Source organism: Coloeus monedula (genome assembly GCF_965178545.1).
Source record: "Coloeus monedula genome assembly, chromosome: 3".
Classification (NCBI taxonomy): domain Eukaryota; kingdom Metazoa; phylum Chordata; class Aves; order Passeriformes; family Corvidae; genus Coloeus; species Coloeus monedula.
Genome location: NC_138783.1, coordinates 95,766,012 through 95,778,071, shown reverse-complemented (window position 1 = coordinate 95,778,071; position 12,060 = coordinate 95,766,012). Strand labels below are relative to the sequence as shown.

Below are 12,060 nucleotides of genomic sequence, written 5' to 3'. Positions count from 1 at the left end.
GAGTGCCCAAGCATGATGAGGTAGTTAGCTGTGGAAAAGACCTACCTATCAAGAGCTAAATGGAAATGTTTGCTGAGGTAGAATCAGGTGTATATGTCTGTAGATGTTAAGAGCTGCTTGTTTGCTCATTGCTAGCCTATTTCTGTGATAATGTGTTATTTTTTGCCAATTTTTAAAGTAAATATGTTATACATTGCTTTATCAATATGGAATGGGAATGTCAGCTTTAAGTAAGGTGGTGCAAAAAGTATTGTAATGCAAATCTTTAGCAGATGTTATGAATTCATATTTTTTATTTGCGTAGTTGAATCCACTAATCCCAAGAGCTGAACTATAATTTAAATTCTACTCACTATTCTGCTGCCACATTGTCTGAGATGAGGAAGCCTCTGCTTAATTACAGGAAGTATATGAATAAATATTCCAGGATTTAGACACACATATCTTCATTACTTCTCTTCAGAAACTGAAATTCAGATCTAGAAAAGATTAGGGGTCACAAAGTCTAATGAAAAAAACCCATAAAACTCAGGAAAAAATAATTCTTCCAATTCATTTATCATCTATCATAAGGAAATATCTTTGTATGAGAAATTTGTCTTACTTTTTATTCAGTCTAAATTAAAACATCCCAAATGGCCGCTTCAGCAAAGGTATTTTGATCCAGTGGATTTCACAGTCATGACCCTCCCTCAAAAGTCTGTACTGAGCTCTACATTGGCCCAGTGGCTGACTCACATTTGAGTCATTGTAAAATTTTGTTCTGGAGACTTTCTGAGTATTTTTCTAGTTTTATTTTTTGGTCCTAATTTTGCTCTTTTATTTCAGTTACATGCCATTTATTGTCCCTCTAAGTATATTCTCCTTTTTCCGCAGACACATTAAAGCACACTATATATTCTCCTATGCTCCCTTGTGTAGAAAGTGAATTTTCAATTGTTGAAGTAAATAATCAGTAAATTTTACCAGAAAAAAAATCCAGCAGTGTATATAAAAATATGTTAAATCTATGATAACTGGTCAGTTTGCTGTAAGATCACTTTTAACATTATTACTTTGCAGATTTCTTCCTGGCAGGAAACGTTTGTGTGCCAGATTAACTCAGAAAGAATAAAACTGCTTGCAGTCTTTCCAAAATTTCTGTAATTTATTTTTTCTCCCTTAATTCTTACTGACCTGCAGATCTATTCATTCCAGACTGTGTTGCTTGATATCAATTAAGATATTAAAAAAAATAATTCTTGTATGGTAGGCAGGTAATTTGAAGTTTTGGTTCCTTGCCATATATACTTACTCATTGTTTCAGGTACACTGCACTTCATGCTCACATTTTCAACATTCTGAATTATTTCTGTAATTCTGTATGAAGCAGCCTTGGTACAAAATTTTTCATAAAAAGTTGAAACTTTAGTCTTCTTATACTGTATTTTTTTACTCCTATAAAATAAGCCCCAAATGCAGTCTATCTGATGTAATCTGTCATTTCTAAAAGCATCTTTTTCTCTCCACATCCAAAGATTTATTCTCTCAAAAATTTTGAATACCTGCTTTGGTTGTTAATATTTATGATCTATATTGAGATATTTATGTCATATATATTGTAAGGAGATTGACAGAATCACTTTTGTTTTCTTGGAAACTACAAAAATCTATTTCCTCTTTCCTCATTATCTGGAATTTCCCATGTTCCTCATATTTCAAAAATAATTAGGTTGTTCCTTCAAGAAAAAAAAAAGAATATAACAGAGGGAAGTGGAATGAATGAATACGTATCCTTTGTATAAAGGTTACATTAATCAAAATTCCATCCTATTCTTTGCTACTGACTGCTTTTATAAGTTTTCTACTGAAAATTTTTCAGACATACTTTTATTTTTTACTTAAAAAAAAATTAGACATCTCTCTTCAGTAGATAGGCTCTCTAGATGTTTCAGGTCTCGCTTGACAGACTTTTCAAATATAAACCTTACCTAAACCACTCTTCCCATCCTCCCCAAATCCAAACAAACAAAACTAAAAATCCTGAGTTATAAGTACATAGTGAAAAGTTTGGCAGACAAAGTCCATTTCTTTCACATACTTCAGATATCAACAATTACTGATTGTCAAAGAAAGAGAAAAGTAAGTATAGAAAGGGAAAAAAATTTACCAAGACAGCACAACCTGAACATTTATGATGGCAATTTTTGCATCTCTCCTAGCAGAAATATGCAACATAATTTTATTTTGATTGCTGACTTTTATTCACTACATTTTGAATAGATCTTACTAAATCATACCAGTTTATCTTGGCAAACAGAGTACATTGTAGCAAGGAAAAGAAAGAGAAAATGAAACTATAACACAATGAATTACACTGACAGGAGTTTCACTCATTTTTCCTTATGTAAGTTATGTTTGGATATTTAAAACTTAAAACTACATAACTTAGCACTCTTTTAAAGCAGTTACCTGCCAGCCATATGTGGTTTTTATTTTTTAAGCAACAAGACGTGGAAAGAAGGGATTGCCTGCAGGCAAGATTTGACTTGTGGTGTTAGAAGCTATCCTCTTATTGACATTGGATTGTAGTCATTAGCTACCTCGAACTATTATTTTTGGTGTTTCTTTCTTAATTAGGCAAGAGAGAGACCTGAGAAAAAGAATAGCAAAACCAAACAAACAACAAAATAGCTCTGTGGCTTCAGTTCAAAGACATCTTTTATTAAGCTATTGATTTGGAGCTGCTTGTTTTTGTGCCCTTTGTACTTGCCGTGTTTCTTCCTTTAATGTCTTCTATCACGTTGTGCTATTGAAATTGAGTGAGTTGTGTTTATTCCAATGCTTAAAGATTTGCTGTGCATACAGAACTGGGAGTACAGCCTTACAGCCCATTTGTGCACACTCCATGTAAATCAAATAGCGTGCTGAGCCTTAGAATATTGCTGTGGGTTACTGTGCCATAACCTGCACTGCGGAATATTTTGTCTTGGGGAAAAACAGCCTGCTGGATCTTGTCAGCTGTGCACTTAGGGAAGTGAGGGAGAAAATGATTAGATAACATCCTTATCTGTGAAGACCCAAGAGAACCAAGTTTTCCATATTCACAAGCTATTGGCAGCAGTATCTACTCCAAACAAACAAAAAATCTCCCTGATAGAGCACATCATTCAAAAGCAAAGGAAGAGAGGTCAGAGCACATTTCTGCAACACCAGAGAATCCTGGCCAGTCTGTACATGCTCACAGTGTGAGCCTGTCTAGCCAGAATGTCTTTCTTCTGTTTATGTCTGTGAAAATGACAAGTTAGGACAAGGAGGGTGCTGAGGGAAAAAGCTGGGGAAAATGGATCTTCTCTCACACTGATGTCATGGGGATGGGCACTGGAGAGACCCCCCTTCACCCTGATAGTAGTGTTCACTGTCTCAGCTTGTAACTAGAAGAGGTTTTGCATTTGCTTCCTAATCAACACTACATTAGTCTTTACGTGTCAGTGGAGTGGTGTTGATTCAAATTAATCCTTTAGATCTCCCTGTTTTGTATTTTATTTTGGATCCCTTAGTGAATTAGTTGCTCTGGCTAGCCATGACATACTGTGCTTTTTTAGCTTCCTGGCTATGAAGGAGATTCATTTTGTCTAATATTAGCTGTCTGGGCTGGAGACAAGAGCACCATTATACTCAGCAGAAAGACATGATGGTCTTACAGTGCACTTTTCATCTGACCTATTGTAAACATCAATACTACAGTAAGGAATATGACACCAGAATACTCTATTCTACTGAACTTTAAGAAAGTCTAGACAAGTAACTTGTTGATCTAAGTTTAGCTGAATTGTATTTCACAGGATTAAAGACCTTTTTTTAGCAAGGTAGAACCGAGTATGTTTTCCAGATTCCTCAGGATCCTCTCTAAAGCCTTACAAATACACTCTGCATTATCTACTGGGGGCAAAATGTGTGACCTGTCAGGTGGCAGGAAGTCTTGTACTTAATTGGGTTTGTTCATTGACGTCAGAGTGAACTAAGACTGAGAGTGGTAGGGGAAGAATTCTCTGAAAGGGAAAGTTTCAAAGACTCTCCAGATTGCATTTCTCCAGAAGCAAGCCCCATTCTTGCAAGTAATTCAAGTTTATCTATACAAGCCTGCACCATAATTTCAGTATTCTTATAACTAATTTCTGTGATAGAATAAATTCTGAAAAATAAGTTCTTTTGTTATTCCTGAGAATGATTAAATTTAAGATGATATTAAAATTATTGTCTACATGGAAACACAAGGTCAAACCACAGAAAAGTATCTGATACCCAAAAGAAGGGTCATTTTGCATTTTGATAATAATGTCACACTTAAAAGTTTTTATTTCTTTCTTTATATCTTAGTTCATTGTCAATTTAAAGAAAAAAATTTTAGTATTTTCACTCATTTAAAACTAAGTACAGAAGAAATCATATAAGCTTATGGTAAGACCACCACTTCTGTCCAGGACAAATTTGGGCTGCCACCAGCAGGTGTAGTCAGCTTATTCCCATTCATTCAGGAACTTCCATTAATTCCCTGGCATTGACACAGGTATATGCACAACTGGAGTGGCAGTCAAATCAGGCAACCATTGTGGCTGAAAAATAGCTGCAAACTTTGTGTTGTTCTTATCCTTATACAAGATGAAAATGGTTGATCGCAGATGATAACACAAAACCTAAAGGAACTTTTTCATTCTGGGTGCTTAGCCAGTAGATTTGAGCCTGAGTGATAAGACAAATAAGGAAGCTCTCTTAGACCCTCTGTTAGTTACTCTGCAGGATGAGTAGCTCAGTTAGACAGATAGGCATAAAGGTAAGCTTCCCCTCTGTCACTCAGAATGAATGCATCCAGTCTGGACTTCTCCTCTGAGTCCACCTGTGGCCAGTGGAGAAAGGTACCTCCAGAGGGCAATGTCCTCTCATTTTATCAAAACTATCTAGTATGCACAGAACAGGTCACTTCGTGGAAATACCTGTCTTCACAGACTGTATGAAAAACATGGTGACTCACTCAGGCTTGGAGCACAGTTTTTTAGTGTCTAACATAGGCAAAATTAGATCATCTTCCAAATGTCCTGCTGTGTTCACAGAGGAAGTTTATGGCAGAGTTAAATTTCCATAGTTCACCTCTTTCTCTACTACCACATCCTCTTTTTCTAAGGTAGAGCTTGCTTTAACAGATAGAAGGGGATTGTGAACTCTGATTAGACTTCCAGGGTAATGTGGTGGAATTTCAGAAACTTTAAAAAATGGAAGAAAACAGTGGATCATTTTTGTCTGGCCTCCTGTATAATACAGATTGTAAGGAGTGTTGGCTATCCTTGGATCCTATCATTTGCATGTCTTTAAAGAAAACTTGAGTCAAACTTAGAATTTCAACCTCTTAAATTTTAATTTGGCTTTGTTTCAGGAGAGAATTATGTTTCTTTGGGTTTCTGCTATGAGGGAGTTTCAGGCTGACCACTTTTGCAGTTACTTCTTCATGCATTGTGAGTCAATGCTTAATCATCTTTGTTTCAGTCAGCAGTTGCTCAGCTTTCCAGCAGTTGTCTCTCTTAACATCTCTGATCACCCATGATTTCTAAGAGAACCCTGTTGACACAAGTATGGAGACAAGGTGACCCCAGCCTTAATAGAAGTCTATAAAACAAATGTCTTTGTGACCTTACAGCTAGTGGAATATTGGGAAAGTGCTATCCCCAGTTTTCTAATGCTAATCTGGAGGGTGAGACTAAATAAAAGGATCTGTGGTGAAGTTTTGGACCCTTCTTACCGGCATTCCTCCAAACAATTCCTGGGCACAATTTGGGAACTAGGACAGGCTAGTGATCAGTCAAAGAAGGCAGCTTAGATGTGGCTACACTCTGTTGGAAGGGGACAGACTTTAATAGAACAAAGCAGATTACGTAATACTAACTGCATAAGTAAATCACCAGGCTAGGGTTTTGCCAGATGGTTCCTATGCCAGAGAAACAGTCCCTTTCACTTTTCATTTACTAGTATAGATTTAGCCATGGAGTCCTCAGCAGGACTGCTACCAGACAAGAGAATCTTTCCAGGCTGCAGGAGCTGAGATACTCAAGCGTCCTTGCAGCTACATGAAACTGGAAGTCTAGGTGAAATTCGGTCCTAGAGCAGCTTACCTGCAGATGATGCTCCAGAGTTGCCACAGCTTCTGGGAAAAGTGAGGTCCCTGGAGTCATTCCAGCACTGCAGCTTTGCCCACCATGGTGTGTGCGAGGGGCCCCGAGACAGCACAGATTTGGGTTGCAGCAGAGCTATAGGTGAATTCAGCTGTTAAATAAGTAAATAAATAAATAAATAAATAAAATGTCAGGAAATGTAATTATCACACAAACTTGAAAACTTACGACTTTCACTGGGAGTTTAATCAAAAGTGACATGTTTGCAAAGTGTGTCCTTACCAAAGCCTGCCTTTTTCTAATGTAAAAGTATTCTGACTCATTACATGAAGTCAGATCTAGACAGAGGAATACCTCCAAGAAAGCATAGTAATAATATGTAGCATTAAGATGTATAAAATTAATCCATTTCCTTAGTAATACATTACAGTAAATTTAATAAGTCCACAGTTAAAATTTGAATTTTGTACTTTATTGGACTTTGTATTACTTCCTTCCTTGATACTTTTATCTGGTGCATCATAGAGCCCTTTTGTATCTAGCATTTTCTGTCTTTGAAGGTACTCAATGCTATAATCAAGTCTCCTCTTGAACTTCTCTCCAGTAGTGTAAACTGATCAAGTTCCTGGAAGTCTCTTTGCTACATGACTTTTGTTCACAATGAAAATTTATTTCAGACGGATGAAAATCATTTTTTGTCAATGTCACTTTCTTATGAATTACTCCTTAGGAGGCATAAGTTGTATGACACATACTGAAAACATATTTTCCGCCTTTCAATGACCCAATGTAGTCCCAATGATCTTGACTGGGGAGGCTTTTCATTCCTTCGGCATTGATTTTCAGTGAGGCATCCAAAGAACTGGCAGGAAGCAAATTTCGGTTTTAGGCATCACTTGTTATTAACCAAGGTCATGTCTAATAATATACAAGACTTAGAGTGATTTGCCTTCTTGTTTTCTTCACCCTGATTAGAATGCCAAGCTTCCAGTTTGGATATCAAAGATTTGAGAGTCAAAGGAAAACTGTCAATTTCTACAAAGATGTCAACCAGGCCAACGTTACAGTAACTCTACTTCTGCTGATTTTTCTAGGTATAAAGATTTGGCTGATACAGCAGCAGGAGAGAAGAAGAAATTGTCTGCCAAGGAGAAATGTCGTCTTGTTCTTCAGCAGTGTAAATTACAAGGCTGGCAGGTTTGTGATCTACAAAGCAATTAAAATATCATTCTTTAAACAAGTTAGCTGAGTCATTTCCATTGGTGGCAAGCCACCAGATCCTTTGCAGCAGTGTATTCTTTTGACATTTAATATATGCTCGGCTATATTATCAAACTGATTTTCAGAATTTTATGAGTAGCTGTGATCTTTGTGTCAAAAAATCAGTGTATTTTTGTGGGAAGGAAAATATTTCAATTAACCATGCACACCATGTAAATTTTTATCCAGATTTTTGAAGGTATTTGGCATATACATTTTAGCAGTTGAATGGTTCCTGAATAACCCTACATATGTGATTTCTTTAAAATCCTATGCTAAATGCTCTACTATTGTAACGGGGCAGACTCAAAGCAACTAATTAGGATTTCCCAGGTAGTCAGTGCATTTGTAGGTGCCAGCATGCTGATCCACAGATACACCAAAGAACCTGAGGTTGCTGTACATCAAGTGAAGTTGTTTGGGTTTTTTTTAAAAAAAAGTACTTACAAGTAGCTGGAGATGAGAGTACCTCTCACCTTTAGAACTTATGTGGGGATACAAGCTTGACACTGGACAAAAGCTGTTCAACAGTAACTGCATAGTGTGCTCCAGTTACAAAATACAGGGCAGGATGCCTATCAAGTTTATTTCCCCTGGAGCCAAGAACCATTGTTAGAGCACCAAAAAACAAAAAGTTGGTCATCAGTGAAAGCCTAGAACTCAAGACCAGTGATTGTGTAGTGATAGGCATTTGAAAACAAGTCTTAAACCTTGGAAGACAAAAATGTTAAAAGGAAATTGTAAAAGAGAATCCTTCCATCATGCAGAGGACCGAAGCTTGTGATCTCAAACAGATTTTAGAAGTTCTGACTCCAGAATCTCATTAACTCCAGGAGAAGTCAGGCGTGTGAAACTACAGCAGTGCATAATGTGTTATCCCTCAGACCAGAAAGGAACAAACCTCTTCAGAGACACTGATAAGTTAAATGGAATGGGAGGGTTTGGGGGTGAGAGTTGTACCATTGTCACTCAGTGACTAAGAAGCACATGGCAACAGACTAAGCTAAAAGGAACCAAGTTTGAAAAAATGAGTGACCTTCTCCGTACACCTTTTTCAAGCCACAGAGAGGTATAAAAGAGCAAATTGAAAGAGGAAAAGCATGGAAGAAAATTTAAGAGGAAAATTCATTCTAAGTCAAATTTCTTAAATGCCCAGTGAGTACCAGCTTGGTAGCAACCTATTTTGTATAGGTGATACAAAACCACATACCCAACTATCAGCAGTAATGACTAATGTCTGTGTCACATAATCTCTCTCTCAATTATCTTTTTGATTCATTTGACTAATCGTGAAAGTTGAACTTTAAATAACAATCTAAATGAAGACGCTTACACAATCTGCATTTGTCATGGGTGCTCTCCTGTATGCTTTTACAGCAGAGAACTCTGAAAAAAGGAAGAAAACATTTAAAAGGTAGAAAGAGAGAGGAGGAGAAAGGGAAAGGGAAAGGAAAGGGAAGGGGAAGGGGAAGGGGAAGGGGAAGGGGAAGGGGAAGGGGAAGGGGAAGGGGAAGGGGAAGGGGAAGGGGAAGGGGAAGGGGAAGGGGAAGGGGAAGGGGAAGGGGAAGGGGAAGGGGAAGGGGAAGGGGAAGGGGAAGGGAAGGAAAGGAAAGGAAAGGAAAGGAAAGGAAAGGAAAGGAAAGGAAAGGAAAGGAAAGGAAAGGAAAGGAAAGGAAAGGAAAGGAAAGGAAAGGAAAGGAAAGGAAAGGAAAGGAAAGGAAAGGAAAGGAAAGGAAAGGAAAGGAAAGGAAAGGAAAGGAAAGGAAAGGAAAGGAAAGGAAAGGAAAGGAAAGGAAAGGAAAGGAAAGGAAAGGAAAGGAAAGGAAAGGAAAGGAAAGGAAAGGAAAGGAAAGGAAAGGAAAGGAAAGGAAAGGAAAGGAAAGGATGATGTCAGCTTGCAAAGTCAGAAGAAAGGAGTCATCTGTAGTGCATTACTAAAAATCATCCAAGAAGCAGGGGGTTACACATATAACCAGTTTATACAGCTACTGTTGCCAGCAGTAACTACTTCAAATGAGTCACTGCTGGAACTGAAATCTATTTGTTGCAGGAGTTCATGAATAAATCAAAAGTTATCTTCCCCTACACTGTTACATGCACTTCCCTGAAGAGCTGTTGCAAATTCAGGTAGAAAAATGAACAAAAAAGGTAGCTAAAATAGCCTCATCAAGGGTGATGTTTAGGAGAAAGCAACACAGATCTGAAATCAACCTCCTGCTTATATATCATCATCAGAAGATGAAGTTGCCAGTAAGTTCCACAGCAGAGGGGAAAAAGAAAGATCTGGAGTTTTTAGCTGAGTGAATCCGGATGATACTTTATTTAACTTCCTTCTGATCATGTACCTCACCATCTCATTTTGAGAAAGATGATATTAATCTGGGGGAGGGGAAAGTGTTCTGAAGTAAAATCCCTGAAAATTAGTAAGGAAAATGGTATCTTTGTATTTATTTCCTGCTTGACAATTTATCTTTTCCTTCTCACGTAAGTTGCGTTTCAAGAGTGTTTTATTTATCTACAAAACAACAAAGCCCAGACCCTACTCACTGAAGATGTTCTTTCTTCTCTTGTAAACACTGAAGTCTGTTTTCAAATAGACAAAAAGTGCAGAAGATCCAATACCAGGGTCCGATTTTGGTTTATTTTCTACTGTTTAACAGAGCATTAGAGCAAACACTATTAGCTAGCCAATGTCTTGTGCTTGATTCATCAGCTTATGTGTTCAAAGCAAGTATTTATTATCATAGAATAATTAGGGTTGGACAAGATCTCCAAGGTCACAGCATCCAACCTTTGACTGAATGCTACCACATCAACTAGACCATAGCACTCAGTGCCACATGGAGTTGTTTCTTGAACGCTTCCAGGGATGGTGACTACACCATCTCCCTGGGCAGCCTATTCCAATACTTCATCACCCTTACAGTGAAAAAATTCTTCCTAATGTCCAAAATGAACCTCCTCTGGCACAGCTTTAGCCATTTCCTCTTGTCCTGTCACCAGTTGTCTGGGAGAGAGGCAGACCTCCACCTTGCTACAACCTCCTGTCATTGTAGCTGTAAAGTGATAAGGTCACCCCTGAGCCTCCTTTTTTCCAGGCTGAGCAACCCCAGCTCCCTCAGCTGCTCCTCACAGGAGCACTCCAGACCCTTCACCAGCTCCATTGCCTTCTCTGGACATGCTCTAGAACCTAAATTTCTCTGTTGGAGTAAGGGGCCCAGAACTGGACACAGAATTTGAGGTGTGGCTTCCCCAGTGCTGCATACAGGGGGACGATCATTTCACCGGCCTTGCTGGCCACATTATTCCTGATCCAGGCCAGGATGCCATTGGCCTTCTTGACCATCTGGCACACTGCTGGCTCATGTTGAGCCAGCTGTCAACCAGCACCCCCAGGTCCTTTCCTCCTGGGGCGCTTTCCAGCCATTCTGCCCCAAGCCTGAAGGGTTACCTGGGATTGTTGTGGGCAAAGTGTGGCCTGACACTTGGCTTTATTTAATGTCATACCATTAGTCTTGGCCCATATATCCAGCCTGTCCAGATCCCTCTGCAGAGCCTTCCTGCCTTCTAGCAGATCAACACTCCAACCCACCTTGGTGTTGTCTGCAAACTCACTGAGGGCAACTCAATCCAAACCACTGATAAAGATATTAAACAGGACTGGCCCCAGTACTGAGCCTTAAGGACCTCCACTAGTGACCAGCTGCCAGCTGGATGTGGAACCAGCCATATTCACTAACTCTCTCTGGACCCAGCTGTCCAGCCAGCTTTTAACCCAGCAAAGAGTGCACCTGTCCAAGCCATGGGCTGCCAGCTTTTTCAGGAGAATGTTGTGGAAGACAGTATCAAAGGTTTTGCTGAAGTTCAGGTAGACAAACAGCCTTTCCCTCGTCCACTAGACAGGTCACCTGGTCATAAAAGGAGATCAAGATGGTCAGACAGGACCTGCCTTTTCTAAATCCCTACTGGCTGGGCCTGATCCCCTGATTGTCCTGTGTGTGTTACATGGCGGCACTCAAGATGACCAGTTCCGTAATGTTCCCTGGCACTGAGGTCAGGCTGACAGGCCTGTAGTTTCCCAAATCCTCCTTCAGGCCCTTGTTGTAGATGGGTATCACACTGGTCAAGCTCCTGTCATCTGGAACCTCCCTGGTTAGCCAGGACTAATGACAATAAATGATGGAAAAAAGCTTAGAGAACTCTTCCACCATCTCCTTCAGTACCCCCAGATGGATCCCATCCAGTGCCCTGTGAGTGTCTGAGTGGGACAATAGGTCACTAACTACTTCCTCTTGGATTACAAGGAATCCACTTTGTTCTCTGGCCGTGTGTGCCAGCTCAGGGGGGCCGGTTGCCTTGAAAACAACTAGTCTTTCTGTTGAAGACTGAGGCAAAGAGGGCAATAAATACCTCTGCCATTTTCTCTTTGTGTCCAGTAAAGAATGGAGATTTTCCTTGGGCCTGTTTTTATGGTTAATGTATTTATAGAAATTATTTTATTATCTTTCCCAGTGTGACCAGATTGTGTTCTAGCTGAGCTTTTGCCTTTCCAAACCTTTTTTCAACATGATCTAGTGGCATCCTTGTCCTCTTCCTAAGTTGCCTGCCCCTTCTTCAAAGGTCGTAAATTCTCTTTTTTCCCCCTGAGTTCTGGCAA

The 12,060-nt window shown here is 39.3% G+C and overlaps 1 protein-coding gene across 1 annotated transcript in view; it reads left to right on the top strand.

Moving 5' to 3' along the window:
• MYO16 (myosin XVI) overlaps positions 1-12,060 on the top strand; it is a gene marked incomplete at both ends in the record, with an annotated part of 287,015 nt that overhangs the window by 221,000 nt on the left and 53,955 nt on the right. Inside the window, 1 exon segment of the mRNA XM_082277664.1 lies at positions 7,238-7,343. Within this exon segment, the coding sequence (XP_082133790.1) occupies positions 7,238-7,343 (106 nt within the window).